A 23128-nucleotide genomic window follows, 5' to 3' on the forward strand; every position below is an offset into this window, starting at 1 on the left:
GCGGTTGAGAGTCTGCCTGCCGATGCAGGGGACACGGGTTCGTGCCCCGGTCCGGGAAGATCCCACATGCCGCGGAGCGGCTGGGCCCGTGAGCCATGGCCGCTGAGCCTGCGCGTCCGGAGCCTGTGCTCCGCAACGGGAGAGGCCACAACAGTGAGAGGCCTGCATATCGCAAAAAAAAAAAGCTTCCATCATTGTCAGAAGACACGCTTACTCATGGTTAAGCCCCTCTGTTAAGCTTGGTAGTTATGTAATTAAACATCACCTGGAAAACGATGCTTCTTCATATGTAAGCGTTCAGAATTCTCTAAATGAAGCCCTCTTTTTATTTTGTATAACATTTTAACATTTCAAAGGCTTTCCCGTCTGTCATAGCATTATGTGCCTCTGCCTTAAGATAGTCTATAAATAACTCACACATCCTATAAAATTTTAAACGGAGCCCATGTGTGCAAGATGAAGGTGTTTTAACTCAAGTTTTGTATGGGTGCTTTGAAATACTCTACCCTCACAAAAGGAGACAGCATCCTCATGCCTTTGCTCACGCTGTTGATTCCAGCAGAATGGTCCTTTCTCCCAAACCCACGTGTCATTCAAGGTTCGAACCTAACACGCTCTTTCCCTCTCTGAGCGTTTTATACTTGGCGATGTACCAACCGTACATCCCACTCTGGCTTGTCCTACTCTGTGTGCCTGCCTCCCCTCCCGTAACACCTTGTACATCCCTCAGAGGAGGAGCTTTTCCTGAGTGCCTTCACTCGTTAGCTTAGTTGAAGCCCTTGGTTAAGAGTTGTTTAGGGGAGGGTTGTCAGAACAACTAGGGTGTCTCAACGAACAGAGCTCAGTGTTAGATTGACATTTGGAAGTCAGACACACCTGGTTTTGATTCTCATGTCAATCGAATACCAGCTGTGTGACCTTGGACAAGTTACTCAACCTTTCCGAGTCTGTTTCTTCATCTAAAATTATGGTAATAAAGCATTCTTCAGAAAGAAGAAAGGAGAAGTATCAGTGAGAAGACACTTACAGGAGGCTGGTATAGCTCCTGGTACATAGTGGGTTGAATGTCAGTGACTCCTTTGTTGTTTTAATCATTCTTCACATTCCTGCCCCTTCTCCCTCATCCATCCAACCTTGTAGCTGGGACTTGACTCGCCCTCCCAGATGCCTGCGCCAGGAGCTAGGCTTTAGAGTCTAATCCATTTGAAGTCAGAGCCTGTCTCTGTGTCTCAGTAGATATGGAGCCATCGACAGATGACTTGGGTGATTTGAGACTCAGTTTCCTCAATTCTTAAATGAGGATAATAAAACTTAACGTCACACAGTGTTGTTCAGAGCATTAAATGAGCAAACATATGTAAAGGATCTCGAGCATTGCCAGAACATGGTAAATATTCAAGCGTCGAATGAATCAAAACCACTATAGAGATAACTGTAAACAGTTTTGAGCTGGTTTCAGACAGAGATGAAGCCTGAACTAAAAAGAGTACCAGCAAATCTGTACTTTCTGTAAATATCAACAGTGAATTAGAGAATTTCAGTTAAGCTGGGGATGTGACGTTTTATATCACCAGAATTTAGAGGTTTGAAAACTATAAAGTATTTGCCCAAACCTAAAATTTTGATGCATTTCCACATTATAGTTAGTGTCTTTGGACATTCCTGTCCAGCTGGCTGATGCTAAAGCTGAAAGTAGTTCTGAAGGTCCAACCAATGCCCAGAGCATCCTTCTTCCCAAGTTCTTCTCTGCCCCTCAAAGTGAACAGGCTGTATTTCCAAGACATTCCCACAGGACTGCACCAGAAGAGAATCCACACTCCCTGGCTTCTTACCTCTGGGCCAGAGGTTGGAAAACTTTTTCTTTAAAGGGCTAGATAGCAAGGCTTTGGGGGCCACATATAGTCTCCGTAGAATATTCTTTGTCTTCTTTATTGTTACCGTTGTTTTAAATAATCCTTTAAAAATGTAAAAGCCATTCTTCAAGAAAAACAGGCCACAGATCAGACTGGACCCACCAACAATAGTTTGCAGACTCTAGACCAGCGGTCCCCAACCTTTTTGGCACCAGGGACCGGTTTTGTGGAAGACAGTTTTTCCACGGGCCGGAGTGGGGTGGGGTGATGGCTTGGGGATGATTCAAGTGCATTATATTCATTGTGCACTTTATTTCTATTATTATTACATTGTAACATGTAATGAAATGATTATACAACTCACCATAATGCTGACAGGAGGCGGCGCTCAGGTGGTAATGAGAGCGATGGGGAGCGGCTGTAAATACAGATGAAGCTTCACTCTCTCACCCGCCGCCCACCTCCTACTGTGGGGCCTGGTCTGTGCCCTGGGGGTTGGGGACCCCTGCTCTAGACCACTGAAGGGAGGGAGGAGTGAAGTGGTTTTGAAACCTTGATGAACTAATGCCTTCCTCTAAGTAAAGGAAAATACACTTGCAACAGTTTCTTTTAATATGAAAGCAATATAACATTGTAGGGGAGGAAAAAGTTTTCTCGACCCTCCTCAGGTCCCTGGCTGAGTCTGAAAATCAAACCAACAAAGACAGATTAACAAGAGAAGAGCACACACGTTTGATCGAACTTTTACCTGTACATGGGGACCTTCACAAGAGAATGAAGACCTGAAGAAGTGACCAGAGCAAGAAGAGCTTATACCCTTTAGACAAAGAAACAGTAAATTTGTAAAGAATTGACAAGACAAAGGGTTTGGGCTGAGAGTAGTAAATGGTGAAGTAACTAGGAAGTTAAGAGCTATTTTAAGAAGGTTTGCCGTAAAAAAAGAAAAAGAAATAATGCCATTTGCAGCAACATGGATGGACCTAGAGATTGCCATATTGAGTGAAGTAAGTCAGACAGAGAAAGACAAATATATGATATCATTTATATGTGGAATCTAAAACAAGGGTACAAATGAACTTATCTACAAAACAGAAATAGAGTTACAGATGTAGAAAACAAACTTATGGCTATCAGGGGTAAGGGAGGGAGGGATAAATTGGGAGGCTGGGATTGACATATACACACTACTGTATATAATAAAATAGATAACTAATAAGGACCTACTGTATAGAACAAGGAACTCTACTCAATACTCTGTAATGGCCTATATGGGAAAACAATCTAGAAAAGAGTGGATATATGTATATGTATAACTGATTCGCTTGGAAACTAACACAACATTGTAAATCAACTATACTCCAATAAAAATTTTTTTAAAAAAATAACATTTCATTATAGTAATAAAATACACCCAAATATGACCGCCGCATTGCAGAATTACAGATGAGATTGCTTTCTTTATAGCTTTTTTATTTTCTGAGTTTTATATCATAAACACGTAATTCTTTTATCATTAAAGAAAGGTTTGTTTGTGCAGAGTTCTAGGTCCCAAATCCTCGTCTCTGATGATGAAGAGGACTTTCCTCCTCCTGGTCCAGGAGGGGGCTTTTCACATGGGAACGTTACGACCTGTTTCAGGGAAGAAGGGTGAGGTGGGAAGAGTCAGAGGGACGTTCCTGCTTCTGCCGTTTTTGAAAAGAGTGCTTGAGCTTCAGATATTTAATATGCCACGATGCCATAGTTTGGGGTAGCTGTCCTGAACCCCATCAACATTAAGCTAGTACTTTTACTTCTATGGTACAACTATATTTTCTAGTCGGTTTTTTAGTCACTTTGTAGTGGGACCTCATCTCACTGCTGTTTCCCATTGGAAACTGATGAGGAACATAGGAAAGCAGATGGCGCACAGACTGTCGAAATGAAAAACACAGAAGAAAGAGCTGCGTGAAAGAAATATTTAATCATAACATGAAAAGCTCCTAGTGGCAACTTTTCCATTATGTTAAATTTCATTCATTTCTATGCATTCTGGGTATGAGTTTAAAAACAGAGGTGGTAACTTTCCATCTTAATGCCCGTCTCCCATGGGGTGTTGGTTTTGTCTCTTGCAGGACTATGATTTGAGCCAGCTCCAGCAGCCTGATACCGTGGAGCCAGATGCCATCAAGCCGGTCGGAATCCGACGGTTGGATGAGAGACCCATCCATGCTGAGCCCCAGTACCCGGTTCGATCTGCAGCCCCGCACCCTGGGGACATCGGTGACTTTATTAATGAGGTGCAAAGAGAGACTCACTTTTTTTTATAAGGGTGTTCATTTTATGCTAACAGTTAGTACTATGGAGACCACAAGTTGCTGGGAATACAGCTATGTAGTTCATTAAAACACAATTCTTTTTCCTAACTTTATGCAAAAGGAAATGTGGCTTCAGTAACAGAGAACAGATGAGATGGCTTTGGTCAGCCCAAAAGAGACGGATCAACTAATGTTCTGCATTTGTAAATGACATCCGTATATATTATCAGTATTAGTCACACTCTCTCCAAAAGAATTTTTTCCCTAGATTACAAGTAATAAATAGGCTAACGATATTATAGTGAATTCTAATTTCAGTTATTAACACCGATACATGTAATAAGAGTTCACTTTCATTTTCCTCACACTGTACCCTTTGAATGCCACAAATGGTGAGAATTCAGTGCCTACCCAACGAGAGGTCCATCATATGAGATTAACAGGAAGAGCAGCTAAATTAAATATTATGTAAGTGATTTAAATACTTGTCTAGTTGAGGAGTTTTAAGAGCTTCTGCAAGAGGCAGCTAATTCTCTGTTGACTATAACAGATATGATTTCCACTGTCAAAATTATTATGGTATTCTCTTATTTCATTACTGACCAAGAGTTCTGCTACACTTAATCCTTAAGTTTTGAAGTCAGATGATTTATACTGCTTCTTTTGATCATGTCTACAGTTCTACTGCAATTCTTTTTTTTTTGGCGGTACGCGGGCCTCTCACTGTTGTGGCCTCTCCCGTTGCGGAGCACAGGCTCCGGACGCGCAGGCTTAGAGGCCATGGCTCACGGGCCCAGCCGCTCCGCGGCATGTGGGATCTTCCCGGACCGGGGCACGAACCCGTGTCCCCTGCATCGGCAGGTGGACTCTCAACCATTGCGCCACCAGGGAAGCCCTGCAATTCTTCTTTCGAATTTTTATTGTTAGTATAAGAAAATGATACATATTGATATTGATCGCGAATATATGGCAGGGCCTGCGTTCTCTGGCCAGATCCTCCCACTCAGAATCTCCAAGATTAGAATTGGTCTCAGTGCCTTACAAAGTGGAAAGCATCTGTTGTATATATTGCCTTCAGTCTCGTGCAGATAAGACTCATTTCCTGGGCTTCCTTGAAATAGTTGTATATTACAACTACATAATCAATCTACCTTAGATTTTTAGATGCTCTTATAGTTTGTAGGAAAAGTTTTGAAACAAAATTAGCTTATCTGTCTTTACAATATTCATTACTATCTATTCCTAAAATACATGCTACTTTTTGAACTTATCTGTTCACTTCTGTTAAATTGGTAATAGGTTAATTTGTAGTAGACACGATTTAAAAGCTGATAGAAGGCAAAAACAGGATGCTGGTAACTCCTTTATGTACAAAAATATGCCCCGACTTTTCCAGATTACTTATATACATATAGGCCTGGTTAGGGGAATTAGCAGGAATATATATGATGTAAATATAATATATATATTATATAAAACATATATATTATATAAAATATAATATATATATATTATAAAATTAATATATATATTATATAAAATATATTTTTATATATATATAGATATTTTTGAATATGTAAGAGTGCCTGATGATTTTACTTCTGATGATTTTACTTCTAATTTAGCTTTCATCATTACAAGAAATGATTTATTCCTGTGGTTGTCAGGTTTCAAGATACAGTGAAGCTTTGACTGTAGGTGTAGGCACTGGATTTTTTTCAAGCAAGATTTCTGGCTTTGGTGTAATTCAGCAAATACTTACCTGAATGTTTCTGCCAGTCCCTGAAGTGTCACTTGTTCCGTGGGCTTCCATCCCATCCAGGACACTCTGCTTTTCTCCTGATAAAATTCAAGCACTAAGGGTCATTTCTAAGGCTGTCTGTAATCTGATTCCTGCCCTCTCTTCCCTCCACATTCCCTTTCTGTGCTGCAGCCCCCTGAACTATTTGTAGTTCCTCAAAAGCATCACAGGTTTAACTATAACTTTTGCAAAGCCCTTCCTTCTTGACCTTCAGTGAGACACTCATTTAGCCTTCAGATTCAACTCAAGCGCCCCTTCTCTGTGAAGCCCCTTTGGTACCCCTGGGAAGGTTACAAGACTCTCCCTCACCATGGGGTGTCACTGTTAGTATTTATTTCTTCCTTATGAGTGCGTCCATTCTCTCTGAAACGGGGGCCATTTCCCGTTCTTCTTTGTGTAACCTAAACATCTACTATGTTGCGTAACTCTTAGATTCTGTTGTTTCAAGGAATTCAAGGACTGTGGCGGGCGTGTAGGGCATGCAGCCATGAGCATCACCCATCTGCATTTGGCTGGGGTTCACTGGGGCCCATGTCTGGAGGCTTTCACCCTCACTGGTGCCGATTACATTCAGGAAGTGAGGATATTGGCTGTTCCAAGTTGTGTGTTTTGTGTACCTTGTGTTTGTGTCTGGTGCGTTCACTCATTTTTTTTTTTTTTAACATGACTGGATTTTCTTCAGTAGAGAGAGGAGAGTATCTAGTTAGTAAGGGTCAGTTACCCAACCCTTCTTATGCCACAGTAGGAAAAGGTACACAGTAGGAATTTCCATTTGGAATCGCCTTTTCCTAAAACAGCGCCCAGGTACACAGTCTATAAAGTGGCTGGAGGTCGTAGCAAACATGCGTGGATACATATATGAAGAAGTTTGTTCTGAACAACTGACTTGCAGATTAACCTCCAGAATACAACCCATTCATACTCTGAAAACTGTCTGCACTTGTTAGAAATGGCTCACTTGGAAATCACCTTGAGCTTGGTTAAGGATTATTCATTTACCAGATAACTACCGAATACCTATGGTGTGTACATCCTGTGCCAGTGATGTGTAGGTAAGACATTAGACAGAGATTCTCTCTGTGTGAGTTCCCTGCGCTGCTGCTAGCGTGATCTCTGTACCAGGCAAACGTTCCAGTATCTGAACTCTTACTTTGCCAGGCAGAGGACACCCATTAGATCTGGTTCTTATTAGGTGGTCCGGCTTCATCTCAGGCCCCTCCCCTACCTGCATCCTACAGGCCAGCAACAGAGACCTCTACTTGTACTTTCTTCTCAGCTTGTGATTCCATGCCAGCACCAGTTCCCACAGTGTTTTTCCTGCCTGGAGTGTCCTTTGCCCTTTTTCTAGATATTAGTTAAGTCTTTACCAGACCAAGAAGGCTCAGGGACGCAGAGTATGGGTGGGCACCATCCTGCGACATCCCAATGTACCTAGAACTCGCCTCCCTCCATGACTCCTATCCCAAGCATCCCTTCTACCTCCCCTCAGGGCCCTCCTGTGGTCCAGTGGAAGAGGTGTATCCCTGGGGAATCATTGTGGGGCACACTGATTCGGTGAGTACATGAATGGACAAAAGGATCACATTTGGAAATTATTCCCCAAATGGCTACTGAATCCTTGAAATTGAATGTGATTGTAAGGCAGAGGAATATGGAGTAGAAAGGGGAACCCAAAATCTATACCTAGAAATGCCCTACTTTTGGACACAGGAAAAAGAAAGTCTAAGGCGTTTAAGGTGTCACAGAAAACAACTAAAAAGAGGGTCGAGGCATGTGATGGTCAGGTCTGTGGAGAAGTCCAAAGAGATCAAACTGTTCAAAGGCCTAAATCAGAGATTACATTCAGACTCACTGTGTAGATTCTTCCACCTAAGACACGCATTAAGACTTGTACAGTATCTTTCTATAATTGGACAGATAAAAATAAATACGGGTAAAGTTTTAAAAGTGGTTGAAGTCACCTAGAAAGAACTCAAGCACATTTTATAAATACACTTAAAATACAAACAGATTTCTTTATCCCCAGGTTTTATTTGGTTTAGCATAATACCGAATGTTCCAAAGGAAGAAGAATATAGTGGTGATTATAATTGGAGTGTGTTTACAGGTGTAAGGAATAGGTAAACGCATGAGAAATTTTTCTAGTTTGTTTATTTAAATAATAAATCTCAAAAATGATAGCGTTTCCAGATGGTAGGTAGGGTAAAACAAATCACACATTTTTGAATTTTAAACACAGAATTTCATTCTATTTTGAGATTTTTAAACAAGACCTTCAGATGGTGAAAAGTTGAAACAGTGTCATTTAATCTCAGCCCGACAGTAGATATTAGCATACCTCCAGTAACGATACTAATTCTGTATATTTCTTTATCTCAGGAATCTAAAAACCAAGGACATATTTCTATTAAAGGACTGACTTTTGATTAATATTATTAAAAAACTTATGGAAGGTGCTCCTGGAATACTTTGTTTAAAACTCCTGAAGTTTAAAATTGTTGCCTTTTTTCTCCTATTAATTAAATTTAACATGTTCTTTTAAAAATATCTTTGTCTTCTCCTACAAGAGTTAGGCGTTTTAGTTCAAATCCAGGTGCCTCATTTAACAGCTCTGTGACCTTGTACAAGGTCAAGGTCCTTGGACGTAACCACTTGGATTTCTAGTTTTCTTATTCATAAAATGGGGGTGAGAATAGACCCTTCTATTAAGATTGCAGTGAGGAATGAATAATAAAGTCGATGTAAAGTGCTTGGTATAGTGACTGCTGCATAGTTAAATCTCTTAATTATTATTAGTATTGTATTATCATTACAAGTTACTGTTCAGGAGTAAAAACTTTCTACTGCCCTATAACTGTAAATAAAACAGATAGAAACCTCTCCTTTTCAAAAAAAAAAAAAAATGTTTCAGCAAAATGAATTTCCCAGAGGGAGACATAGTCATGTTGGCGTTGATAAGTCTCAAAATTCCACTGTCATGTGATCACGGTATACTTTTATGTCCGCAGATATTTTAAACCTAAATCCTAGCTTCTTCTGAAAGGTATAGATATAAACATGAACGAGGTGCTGAGGAGAAAAAAATTAAGCCCAGGACAACAGTACAAAGCTACCATCTAGAATACTTACTGGATGTCAAGCAGTGTTTTGGACAGCGGATATGAAATGAATACAACACCACCTCAGCAGAAAGGGATGTCACAATCTAGTGTAACCAAAACATGGCAATAAAAGTAAAGAGGACCAGAGAGACCACAGGAATTACTCTCGGTCATGGTTAGGGGAAAACTTCCAGGCAGCAGAAGTGACTTTTTTTTTTTTTTTTTTTTGCGGTACGCGGGCCTCTCACTGTTGTGGCCTCTCCCGTTGCGGAGCACAGGCTCCGGACGCGCAGGCTCAGCGGCCATGGCTCACGGGCCCAGCCGCTCCGCGGCATGTGGGATCTTCCCGGACCGGGGCATGAACCCGTGTCCCCTGCATGGGCAGGCGGACTCTCAACCACTGCGCCACCAGGGAAGCCCAGAAGTGACATTTTTAACAGTGGATGGATGGATGGATGGAAATTAAATGAAAAAATATGAGATGGGACATTTTAAACAAAAGGAATCCCATTTCAGCTAGCAGGAAATGAATGCATAAATAACATGGAGGTACACTAAGAACATGACTCTTTTAGGTTTGGGGAGATTTTGGTGAATAATTCAGTTATGGTTGCTGGAATTGAGAAGAGTTGCAACAGAAGAGGTGGGTGAACAGATTAGGTTCACTGAATGCTCCTCAGAGGGTTTTGACATCATCCTATAGCTTACTCTAACATCAGGCGTCAGGCATTTGAGTAACACCTAGTTTTCTCCATGTCTGCAAACTTCATCTATGATGTACTTATTAAACTTTTAATCAATGTAACTTCTTTTTTAAATAAAAATAATTGTTTTAAAGTGCCTGTGCACCAATTAAAAATCATCTTGCATACACCTAGGGGGACTCCTCCCTTATTTTGGAAACACTGCTGTAGGGGATAGCAATCAGAAAGTTTTACTTGGCGTGGGGAGGATGTGACATCAAATAATCAAATAACGTCTGAGAAAGGAACCAATAGTTGTTTGTAAGTAAGAAACAGGAATAGGGAATTCCCTGGCAGTCCAGTGATTAAGGCTCTGCGCTTTCACTACCGAGGGCCTGGGTTCCATCCCTAGTCTGTGAACTAAGATCTCACAAGCTGCACACCGCCCCCGCCCCCGAAAAAAGCAGGAATAGTCCTGGGGACAGGGAGACCAGTCAGGCCTTTGCTGTGGTCCAGGCAGGATATAATGATGACCTGAACTAAGGCGGTGGATTTGAGACAATAGAGGACTGAATGTAAGGGATCAATAGGACCTCTTTCCTCTTACATCCTTCGTGTGTTCCCTCACCCAAGAATGTGGGTTTTTTATAGTCCCTATAGAAGCATGTCTCCATCCATAAAGCATGGGATCAGAAGTCTATAAATATAAGCTCAGCAAGAATTCAGCCAGGGCCACAGCTCTTTGATGTGACAGAGGCAGTTCACTATGGAAACTAGTTCAGATTTATCCAGAGTTCAAGCTCTGCCTGTCCAGGAAAGGTGAAACAAGCACATCCTCTTCTAGATTTAGTCAAACCCAGGTAGGGAGAGAGAAACACATGCAGTTAGCTTGTAAATTTGGCAACAGCGTGTCACACATCATGTGAAGTGGTGTCCACACGTACAAATAAAGGAATCCCATAAGGGAGGACCAGAGCTCGTGTGCCCCGCCTCCCACTCCCAGATTTATCGGTACGTTCACCCTGGTTGCCGGCCTGTCACCATCAGTTTCTCAGGACTTGACTATGAACTTTTTAAAATTACCAGAATACTACCCGGAATTGATATAATGCCTCAGCCGGAACAGTCATATTTTATTCTCGGATACAAATCAGTGCTCTCCAAGTGGAGGGGACTTAAAGTTCTTAACCTTCAGCCTAGAAAGACGGCTCTTGCCTAAGAATTCTTGAAAACTTCACTGGGTTTTGCTCTTTTGTAATCATGAAAACCTGAGGCAGTGTTTGATGTTCTGGCTAGCACAGTGACCTCTCAGGGGTTTTATAGCCTGAACCCCTTTTTTAAAAAAGAAGTAAAGCATAGATTCAACAGCTATCAGAATGACCAGAAAGTCAGGGCAGGAGATTAAAAAAATTTTTAAGAAATATTTTTGAGAACCTCGGTGGTGAGTATGGAGCTGGATTCTCACCAGTGTTATATTTGTTTTAAGGAAATTAATTAGGTGGCACAGACATTTGATGAAGAGTCTTGAGCCCTTTAACACACCGGTGAAGACCAGGGAGCGTCTAGCATTTATTTTAAGTCACAGGAAGCACAGGCCATGGTTTTCATCTCCAGGGAATCCAGGCACACATGATGCCCTGCCATTGACCCTTTCAAGTTCGTCTTCACCTTTCCGTATTTCCAGTTTGGTGCTGATGCCATGATTCACGTATCTTCTGTATTTCAGGATCCAGGCAGAAGGAAAACTTTCCTCTGGGGCAGGCTCTTCTCCTGGCAGAGGGGGAAAGGCGAGGGGACTGGTGGAAGCATGTTAGACCCTTCGAGTCTCCTCCACGCAGCTGCTTCCATTCATTGGCCAAGGCCAGTCGGGTAGCCAAGCCTGACAGTGGGTTAGGGAAGTCAGCTGGCTCCAGAGAGGCACTTGTGGTGCTGCGGGCGTGTGATCCACCCACAGGGAGAGGATGGTGAATCACTGAGGACAGTAACACAATCTACCACAAAAAGAAATTAGGAATTTTGAGAAATTGGGAGTTTGCAGTTCTCCATCTTAACAGAATTGCCCTGTAGCTTATTCTGTAAATATGATCAAGAAACTCCTATCCAAAATTATTTGTGTTTTATATACTGAAGTAGTTCAAGGAAGACTTGTTTTATTTTACTTTACACAGGCATGTCTGGGTTATAGTCTACCTGAGAAGAGGAACAGTGGTGTTTAATCAAAGGTTAGGATTGTTGGTGAGACAGACTTTGGGATGGGGAAGCAGTAGGGTGTACTTTTCTTTCTGGTTTTTGATTGAAGTCCAGCAACTGCCATTTTGTTTCTAAAATGCTATGTCTTCACATCTATTTTTCTTTTTTTCAAATTCCAAAGCAAGAATTTTTTTCTCTAACCTTAAAAATTAAAAAAAAAAAATCACTAATATTCCTTGAGCTCTAACAAGTGCCAGACACTGTGGTGAGCCCTTGGGTCCCTTTATTTTATTTGGTCTCCGTAATAATCGTATTACTGTGATTACAGTTGCAGATGAGGAAATGAAGCTGGTAGAGCTTAGCCCAGGTCCCACAGCTAGTGCTGTGCGGAGCTGAAGCGTCGCCCCAGAGTCTGAGCTCTTAACCACTACGTGTGCTGACTCTGACCTTAATTTTCATGCTCTTTTCCCTCTCCCTCCTCCTTTCTACTGATAAAAAACATATATGTACTCATAAAACACATGTGGATTGGAAGGACTGATGCAAAGATGGACAGTTCATCACGTCTTGGATGAGTGAAGCCACCATAAGCTCACCGGCATTTTTTTTTAAATCTTTATTGGAGTATAATTGCTTCACAATACTGTGTTAGTTTCTGTTGTACACCAAAGTGAATCAGCTATATGCATACATATGTCCCCATATCCCCTCCCTCATGAGCCTCCCTCCCATCCTTCCTATCCCACCCCTCTAGGTCATAGCAAAGCACCAATCTGATCTCCCTGTGCTATGCGGCTGCTTCCCACTAGCTATTTCACATTCGGTAGTGTATATATGTCGATGCTACTCTCACTTCGTCCCAGCTTCCCCCTCCCACCCTGTGTCCTCAAGTCCATTTTCTATGTCTACATCTAAGAGTTGTGGGAAAAGAGAATGATTGTTTGGAGACTAACATTGGTATATCTTGGACTTACTAGAATGGAAGTGGGAAAAAATTAGAGAAAAAAATACTTAGTATTTTAGTATTAAAAAAATACTTAGTATGTGGCAGAAAGACATGGTATTAAATCTTTAAAGTTTTGTAGAGCATAATTATGAATTATGATAGCTTCAGATACATGAGTTATGTATAAAGAAAGCATCTTTTTGCAGGAGTTAAGTGTATTGATAAGCATTTCATTGATTCTTATTTTTCCAGTTCTTTTTAAGAGCCATGTATACACATATTACTTTACATTGGCAGGATCCTCTTCCTCAATGTTTATACTATGTATTGATATTGGATCATGACGTTTCTAAAGCCTGTGGGAGCTAGAAGTCACTCCGTTCTTAAAAAATAATACCTGATCACAATTTATCAATTAATTTCACATTTTATGTTCTGTTGAGAACATAAATGATTTAGTGAATAACTTTCCTTGTATTGTAATCACATCTGGCCCGTCTTCTTTCTTCCTTTGACATCTTTCCAAATTTATGTCAAATAGAATGCCACTTCCTCCTTGGACACGTAGCTCTCATCGCCGGTCAAAGTTTGTTTTCAGCATTCTGATAATTTTTGTCTAGACTTCATAGTTTTGGTACTTGTTTATCATTTATTTCATACTACAATAATGTCTGTTATGCTAGACTGTAAGCTTACAGAGGGCAAGGATCATATGGCACTCATTTCTATGTCTCTCTTTTTGCCTTGCCTATAATTTCTTTTAAGCCAGTTTGTTGTCAGAATCCTCTGACTGACCCTACATAGATTAGGGTCCACATACCACATGATTTCATAGCCTTCTGTATTATTTCATGTAACTTACTCTTCCAGTAATTATTCAAAACTGGTCTTACCCGATGTACTGTTACAGGAATGCATTACCAGACTTCATTTAAGGTCTTCCCCCTCACAGCTTCAGGCAGTTGGCCATTCATTTCTGTCACCTGTCAAACGCATTCTCCAATGAACCCTGTCCCGTGGTATGTTTCGGCCTCACTGGGCTAGACTCCTTAGGGTTCTTTCTTTGCAGAGGAAAAGACAACAGTTAGTTTTTGTCTAACTTTCAAACATGGTGATAACCCCAGTTTCTCTGGGTTGCAAATGCGGTGGTCTGCAGGTGGAAACTTAAAAACAAGTGTTTGATGCCACGGGACCACTAGCGTCTGCTTGTGGATTTGCTAATTGTAACCCTCTCTTCATCCCTTTCTTGTCTTCCAAACTGCAGGGCCTTAAAGCTGCTGACAACGATCCCACAGCTCCGCCATACGACTCCCTCTTAGTGTTTGACTATGAAGGCAGTGGTTCCACGGCCGGGTCCTTGAGCTCCCTGAACTCCTCCAGTAGTGGAGGCGACCAGGATTATGACTACCTGAACGACTGGGGGCCCCGCTTCAAGAAACTCGCCGACATGTACGGTGGAGGTGATGACTGAACTTCAGGGTGAACTTCGCTTTTGGACAAGTACAAACAATTTCAACTGATATTCCCAAAAAGCATTCAGAAGCTAGGCTTGAACTTTGTAGTCTACTAGCACAGTGCTTGCTGGAGGCTGTGGCAGAGGCTGTAAACCAGTTTGGGCTCAGAGGGAATATCAGTGATCCAATACTGTTTGGAAAGACACTGAGCTCAGTTACACTTGAATTTTACAGTACAGAAGCACTGGGATTTTATGTGCCTTTTTGTACCTTTTTCAGATTGGAATTAGTTTTATGTTTAAGGCTTTAATGGTACTGATTTCTGAAACGATAAGTAAAAGACAAAATATTTTGTGGTGGGAGCAGTAAGTTAAACCATGATAATGCTTCGACACGCTTTTGTTACAATGCATTTGCTTTTATTAAAAATACGGAATTAAAGAGACAAAACCACTCATGGAGCAATTTTATTATCTTGGGGGATGAGACCATGAGATTGGAAAATGTACATTACTTCTAGATTTAGACTTTAGTTTTTTTTGTTTTTTTTTTTTTTTCCACTAAAATCTTAAAACTTATGCAGCTGGTTGCAAATAAAGGGAGTTTTCATATCACCAATTTGTAGCAAAATTGAATTTTTTCATAAACTAGAATGTTAGACACATTTTGGTCTTAATCCATGTACACTTTTTTATTTACTGTATTTTTTCCACTTCACTGTAAAAATGGTATGTGTACATAATGTTTTATTGGCATAGTCTATGGAGAAGTGCAGAAACTTCAGAACACGTGTATGTATTATTTGGACTGGATTCAGGTTTTTTGCATGTTTATATCTTTCGTTATGGATAAAGTATTTACAAAACAGTGACATTTGATTCAGTTGTTGAGCTGTAGTTAGAATACTCAATTTTTAATTTTTTTATTTTTTTTATTTTTTATTTTCATTTTTGTTCGGGGAGGGAGAAAAGTTCTTAGCACAAATGTTTTACATAATTTGTACCAAAAAAAAAAAAAAAGGAAACATAAGAAACGAAAGGGGTGGCCTGACACTGGTGGCACTACTAAAGTGTGTGTTTTTTTAAAAAAATGAAAAAAAAAGCTTTTAAACTGGAGAGACTTCTGACAACAGCTTTGCCTCTGTATTGTGTACCAGAATATAAATGATACACCTCTGACCCCAGCGTTCTGAATAAAATGCTAATTTTGGATCTGGTGACTGGTTTGAACTTTTTCTTTTCTACTTGAGCTGCTTTGAATGTTGCAAAGATCCAGGTCCTGGAGTTGCGTTGAGAACCGTAGTACAAAAGCGTGTATTAGTTCTTGCAACTGTTCACCACTGAAAGCCTTAGCGTGGCAGCCGTGTCCAGTGGGCAGCAGAGAGAACCACTGTGGATCTTCTCATCATAGAAGAAAAACACCGAGTGACACAAGACTAGACTACACTGAAGGTGGTACACAAATCACATCCTTAAGTTCAGTGAACTTTGTGTCATTCCTAACATCCTTTATGCCCTTCTGCTCGTGCTTGTGGTTACAACTGACTCCAACGGGCCTTTCCCACTAGAGCACCAGTTTAAAGAAAAGCTCACTAAAAAGGGCTAGAGCTGGCCCTGGAAACTGCAGCGGATGCCAGGAATTCCCAGGCAATCTGTTGAAGCCATTGTTTGATGTAGCTAGTGAAATACACTTTGGTTTGACTTCTATTCATTGACTGGACCTTTTTTTCCCCCCAGCTTTATTAAAGAGGTATAACTGACAACATTTTGTATATTTGAAGTGTACAGTGTGATGACTTGATACACGTATACATTGTGAAATGATTTCCACAATCATGTTGTTTAATCTATCACCTCACATAGTTACCCTTTTTGTGTATGTGTGGTGAGAACCCTTAAGATCTACTCTCTTAACAAACTTCAAGCATATAGTACAGTAGGAGCCTGATGTAGTCACAGAGGACAGAAAAGCAAAACCACCTTACTCAGTTCTGTAAAACTGTTCAGTGTCATACTATGATTCATAAATGGATTTTAAGAGACTTGAAAAAATTCTCACTCTATTTTCCTGTATCCCTCATGATCGTTATCTCACTACATATGCTTATGTTGTACACTTTGAAAAAAACTTACACAATATGCCTCCTCTAATTAACTCCATGTGGTTTTTTGCTTAACTTAAAGATAATTTTATATTAGTGAAATTTACTTTTCTATTGATTCACTCTGTAAGCAATAGTTTCTTGTTACTTTTCTAATCATTAAATGCCAGACCTTACCTCTGGGTATTTTCATAATGAAACTTACTAATTTGCTAATTGGAATAGTCTTTTTTTTTAATGGATTTTTAGACTGCACCTCTGTGCTGCTGTACATCCAAATGAAAACTGAACTATCTTCTTAAATTCAAATGTTGCAACATTTAAAATTCGCAGCACTCAGGTAAACAAATATAATTACTTTCTTTTTTTTTAATTTTATTTATTTTTGGCTGTGTTGGGTCTTCCTTAATGCGCTCAGACTTTCTTTAGTTGCAGTGAGCACGGACTACTCTTCGTTGCGGTGAGCAGGCTTCTCATTGCAGTGGCTTCCCTTGTTGCGGAGCATGGGCTCTAGGCGTGCAGGCTTCAGTAGTTGTGGCGCACAGGCTTAGTTGCTCCACGGCATGTGGCATCTTCCCAGACCAGGGATCGAACTCATGTCCCCTGAATTGGCAGGTGGATTCTTAACCACTGTGCCACCAGGGAAGTCCCCCAATTACTTTCTTATGGTTGATGTTCAGTCACAGACTATCTCTAACACAGGCATACATTGTTCTATTGCCCTTTGCTTTATTGCGCTTTGCATTTTTTTACAAAATGAAGGTTTGTGGCAACCCTGCGTGGAGCACATCTATCATGCCATTTTTACAACAGCATTTGCGTAACTGCTTGTTTCTGTGTCACATTTTGGTAATTCTTGCAATATTATAAACCCTCCACCAGCATAAAAGATTATTACTCACTGAAGCCTCAGATGATGGTTAGCATTTTTTTTTTTTTTTTTTTTTTTGCGGTACATGGGCCTCTCACTGTTGTGGCTCCGGACGCGCAGGCTCAGCGGCCATGGCTCACGGGCCTAGCCGCTCCGCGGCATGTGGGATCTTCCCGGACCGGGGCACGAACCCGCGTCCCCTGCATCGGCAGGCGGACTCTCAACCACTGCGCCACCAGGGAAGCCCGGTTAGCATTTTTTTAGCAATAAAGTATTTTTTAATTAAGGTAAGTGCATTTTTTTAGACATAATGCTGATGCCTACTTAGTAGACTACAGTATGGTGTAAACATAACTTTTTTTTTTTTTTTTTTTGCGGTACGCGGGCCTCACTGTTGTGGCCTCTCCCGTTGCGGACCACAGGCTCCGGACGCGCAGGCTCAGCAGCCATGGCTCACGGACCCAGCCGCTCCGCGGCATGTGGGATCTTCGCAGACCGGGGCACGAACCCGTGTCCCCTGCATCGGCAGGCGGACTCTCAACCACTGCGCCACCAGGGAAGCCCTAAACATAACTTTTATGTGCACCAGGAAACCAGAAAAAATTTGTGTGACTCTATAGCGATATTCACTTTATTGTAGTGGTCTGTAACTGAACCCTCAATATCTCTGAGGTATGCTTGTGTATATATATATATATATATATATACACACACACAGACATCTATATATATATAAATTTTAAGCACTAATAATAAGCATTTTATATATACACAATCAGTAAATGTAAACATAGTATTTTTCAAAACTTCCCTTTTTTGCAGGAGTAATTCATGACTACATTTCCTTTGTGAAAATACTTTTTCAAATTTAAAAAAAACAGGAAACAAAGTAGAAGCCCCCTGCCCTGATACAGGAGGAACATCTGTTTAGCTATTTAATATGTAATTTCTAGTCTTTTCCAAAAAAGCATTTTTACATATACCTTTCCATAAAGATTTTATTTTGTTTTGTTTTCATGAAAGTGGGATTGTACATTATGTATTTTCTGTAATTTGTCTTTTTCACTAGGAATGAATCTTGGAAATTTTTCCATATTAGTGTACATATCTACTTCATTCTTTTTAATTGCTACATATAGTATACTTTAATATGCACATAGAGTTTAACACTTTCCCAAGTCACTGGTCCCCAACCTTTTTGGCACCAGGGACCAGTTTCATGGGAGACAGTTTTTCCACGAATGGGGTGGAGGATGGTTTGGGAATGATTCAAGTGTATTACATTTATTGTGCACTTTATTTCTATTATTATTACATTATAATATATAATGAAATAATTATACAACTCACCATAATGCAGAATCAGTGTGAGCCCTGAGCTTGTTTTCACTTGCCACTCACTGATAGGGTTTTGACGAGCCTGCAAGCAATTGACATATTAAGGTCTCTGTGCAGTCAAACCTCTGTGCTAATGATAATCTGTATTTGCAGCCGCTCCCCAGCACGAGCATCACCGCCTCAGCTCCACCTCAGATCATCAGGCATTAGATTCTCATATGGAGCGCACAGCCTAGATCCCTCGCATGCGCAGTTCACACTAGGGTTCGCGCTCCTATGAGAATCTAATGCCGGTGGAACTCACGTGGTAATGCGAGCGATGGGGATCAGCTGTAAATACAGATGAAGCTTCACTCGCTCACCCGCCGCTCACCTCCTGCTGTGTGGCCCGGTTCCTAACAGGCCACGGACCAGTACCAGTCCTCGGCCCAAGGGTTGGGGACCCCTGTCCTAAGTAATTGGTGTTTCCAACTTTTTCACTACTACAAACAACGCTGCAATCAGTTAACATCCTTCTGCCTGTCTCTTCGTATGTTAGATGCTTGGAGGTGGAATTGCTAGATTAAAGAATGTGAAGAGTAGTTAATTAAATATGGCTAAAATCATAAGTGTTTTAATGTTACTTCAAAGTGCCTTTTAGCTAAAAGATGATGAGGCTTTCTAAAAGCCAGCAACTTCCTTCTTTGGCAAAAGGATTTTATGCTGCTCAAAATAGTAACCACAAAATGTAAGACAATCTAGCCAAGGCCTTTTTCTTTTTTCTTTGGAAGGTAGCCTTTGAATCAGGCCACAGTGCTAGTTTCAAATACTCTGTAAAATGACTGTAACTATGTAATGTAATAAAACCTTGAAGACTATATTTATGAACGTGGTTTATGGACCCCATCAAGAAACATGTTTTTCTAGGTCGTTTCTAGTGATTTGGATCACTTCTGCAACATTGCCAATAAAAAAACTTGCATACAAAGTGCTAGAATCTCTGTGAAGTGGGTTATTTTCCATGACAAAAATGTCTGCATTTTAAATTTTAATGAGACATGACCAAATTGCCCTAATAAACACTACACCAATTGACACTCCCGACAACACTGTATATAAAAATCTATAGATCCTCATCTTCAACAATCTGAGACATTACACGTGTTTAAAAGTTTTGCCAATATGATACACAACATAAGATAAACTCATGCTAATTATGACTTTCCTGATTACTAATGAGATGGGTTGGTGATTTTTTTCTTACGTTTATTAGCCATTTGTGTTTCTTTGAATTGCCTATTTTTATTTCCCTATTGAATTACTTGGCTTTTTCCAATTGATTAGTAAGAACTTGTTACCTGCATTTTTTTTCCCGGTCTTTTGCTAGTCTCGTAAATTTGTCTATGGTGTTTTACGGACAAACACTTCATTTATGTGGTTTACTCTGTCAGTATTTTCAACCGTAGATTTTTGAGAGCGTCTTCTCACTTCCAAATTATAAAATTATTATCCTATGTTGTTTTCTGTTTTTTTATGGTTTTGCACTTACTTAGCTCTTTAATTTACCTGATAATTATTTTGTATGAGGTAGAAATCTAACTTTTAAAATCCTCTCTAGGGGCTTCCCTGGTGGCACAGTGGTTAAGAATACGCCTGCCAATGCAGGGGACATGGGTTCGAGCCCTGGTCCGGGAAGATCCCACATGCTGCGGAGCAACTAAACCCATGCGCCACAACTATTGAGCCTGCGCTCTAGAGCCCGGACTCCGCAACAAGCAAAGCCACCGTAATGAGAAGCCCACGCACCACAACCAAGAGTAGCCCCCGCTCACTGCAACTAGAAAAAGCCTGAGCACATTAATGAAGACCCAACGCAGCCAAAAATAAATAAATAACTTTCTAGATAACATGGTGTGTTTTCCAAACACCATTTGTTAACCCAATCATAACCCACCTTTATCATATACACAATTCCCATAGAAGTGTATGATTATTTCTAGACCATTTATTCTGATCATTTACTTAATCCCTGCACATTACTAGATCTTTATACTAGAATATAATTTCTGACAAGCCAGTCCACACAGTTCTTTCTTCTAATCAAAATTTTCTATATTCTTAATCTTTCTTTTGTACATTAATTTTAGAAACTTTTTGTCAAGTTCCATAACAAATTTTCTTGGAAATTTTATAGAGCTGTGAAGAGTTAATAGCTTCATCTATTCTCCCATCCAATACTATAATCTCTCTCGCTTTTCCGATTATATATAGAGTTTTATTAAACATCTCATTTTATTACACTGTTTTATAATTTTTACTTCATTAGTGCAATCTACTTTTGCAGCATTTTTTTCAAATGATTCTTTTACTGCTGTATTGGAAATTTATCCACGTTTATTTATTTTTCTTGTTTCTAACTGTCACTTTACTCTTGTGTTATTTCTAATAGCTTTTTAGTGATTCTCTTGGATTTTTCTGATAGATAATCATTATTGCATACAATGAGGTTTTTTCCTTATTCCAAGATCAATACTAAGTTTATTTCCTGTGTAGTTAGTAATAATGTCAATCATAGCTTTTATTGTTTCCATCTATAGGATAGTTTTGTATATTTCATCATTATGTATAACATTTACTATAGGTATAGGTATATTTCATGGTATAGCTAGCTGACTTTGAGATTTTATGAGTGTCCATGTTGAATTTTATAAAATGCATTTCCCTTCATCCACAGAGATACTAAAATATTAATCCATTCATATGGTGAAATACACCATTAGGTTTTCTAATACTGAATCAAACTTTTTTGGAATAAACCCTACTTGGTCATAATGTTATTCTTTTAACAGACTCACGTATTTGATTTGCTGCCACTTTACTTAGGACTTTTAAATTACATGTAATTTTTTGTACTTTTATGTTTTTCCACTATTCTTGCTCAATGTTAATCCTAGATTTATTCTGGCCTCAATAAAGAATTAGGAAGACTGCCATTTTTTCTGTGCTCTGAGATAATTTATATAAACTGGGATTATCTATTCATAAAAATTTGTTAGAATTCTACAATTTTACCATTGTGGGGATAGGCTTTTCCCAGTAGAAACTGGTGTATTAGACATTATGCTTCTTTTTGACCAATTTTCACAATTTACATCTTCCTGAAAAAGTGTCTATCTAACATTTTAAAAATTTATTGATAGAAAGTTCCACATAGGATTTAAAAACTCTGTTTCATATCTGAAGTTATGTATCCTTTTTTTTCTGTCTTTTACTTTTTTTTCCTTTTTCCTTCAACAGAGTAGTTTAAAGTGTCTATTTTTCTGTTCAAATAGCTAGCTTTTTGATTTATTGATATAGAATATTTATTCACTTGATTACAGGGTACACATTTTTCTAAACCTGTTTCTTTTATTCTTCAAGTATTTAGTGTTTTACTTACTTTTGACTTAGTTTCTGTAGCATTTTGGATTTCTGTATATCAGGCCATATTGATGTGTGCTTAAAACTGTTCTATCCTCTAGTTTGGTTTTTAGCTTTTATCAGTGGGAAACATCTTGCTTGACAACTTTTAGTGCTTTTGGCCCTAAATTCCATTTTGTCTGTCCTTCATGTAGCAGCCATACCTGTCTTCCTTTTTCTATTGGTTTTGTTTTAGCATTTGCCTGATATAGCTTGGTCCATCTCTTTATTGTTAAGGATTTTTGAATAATTTTGCCTTTTATATCCTTGCAACCAACATACAAATTTAAATTTGTTTTACTGCCATTTTCAAACAGGCACTATAAAAGAGGATGGGTCAAAACATCAGTCTTGATAATGGTTTTTACAATTTGGTCTTGATTTGCTTTTTACAATTCACCATCTCCGCAACCAGTAACCCCCAATCATGTATTTTTAGAAGTGAACCTCAGTGAACTGGGCATATGAGGTGACCCTCCCACCAATAGTTCACACTGCTTTTCATGGTATCTCCAGACCAATGGCATGTGAACTGATTGACCCCTATGGTATGAAAACAGTAAAGGCATTAAAAAAACAGGTCTCTTTCCACTCTTATTTTTACCTTGCAGCTTTACAGTTGTTCATTTACATATTTTCTCCTCATTGGGAGGGGAAAATGTAGCATTTTTGTATTCAAAGGAAAAACTGGAAGACCTAAAGAAAGCCATACTACCCTGAACTGTCGCTTTTTTTTAACTCATAGGAGATGCTAGTAAGATGATACAAATATAAAATACCTGACAGGTGTATTACTACCATGTGTTCAACAACAAACAAAAACCCTTCTTCCTAGAAAATATCAGTTGATTAACCCCCTTTAAGAAGGCATTTGGAGGACTTCCCTGGTGGTCCAGTGGTTAAGAATCAGCCTTCCAGTACGGGGGACACGGTTTCTCCTTGGTCGGGGAACTAAGATCCCACATGCCTCGGGGCAACTAAGCCCTTGCGCCCCAACTACAGAGCCCATGCGCTCTGGAGCCCAGTGCCACAACGAGAGGGAAGCCTGCACACCACAA

At 39.8% G+C, this 23128-nt stretch overlaps 1 protein-coding gene across 2 annotated transcripts in view; it reads left to right on the forward strand.

Moving 5' to 3' along the window:
- Nucleotides 1-15346, forward strand: part of CDH2 (cadherin 2) — a 215007-nt gene extending 199661 nt beyond the window's left edge. For both annotated transcript variants that reach the window (XM_082852826.1, XM_082852827.1), the window contains 2 exons: nt 3965-4129; nt 14133-15346. In XM_082852826.1, coding sequence (XP_082708952.1) covers nt 3965-4129; nt 14133-14339 — 372 coding nt within the window. In that variant the 3' untranslated portion in view covers nt 14340-15346. The remainder of the gene's footprint in view (nt 1-3964; nt 4130-14132) is intronic.
- Nucleotides 15347-23128: the final 7782 nt, after the last annotated feature.

The sequence above is a fragment of the Leucopleurus acutus genome (genome assembly GCF_964270905.1).
Source record: "Leucopleurus acutus genome assembly, chromosome: 13".
Classification (NCBI taxonomy): Eukaryota; Metazoa; Chordata; class Mammalia; order Artiodactyla; family Delphinidae; genus Leucopleurus; species Leucopleurus acutus.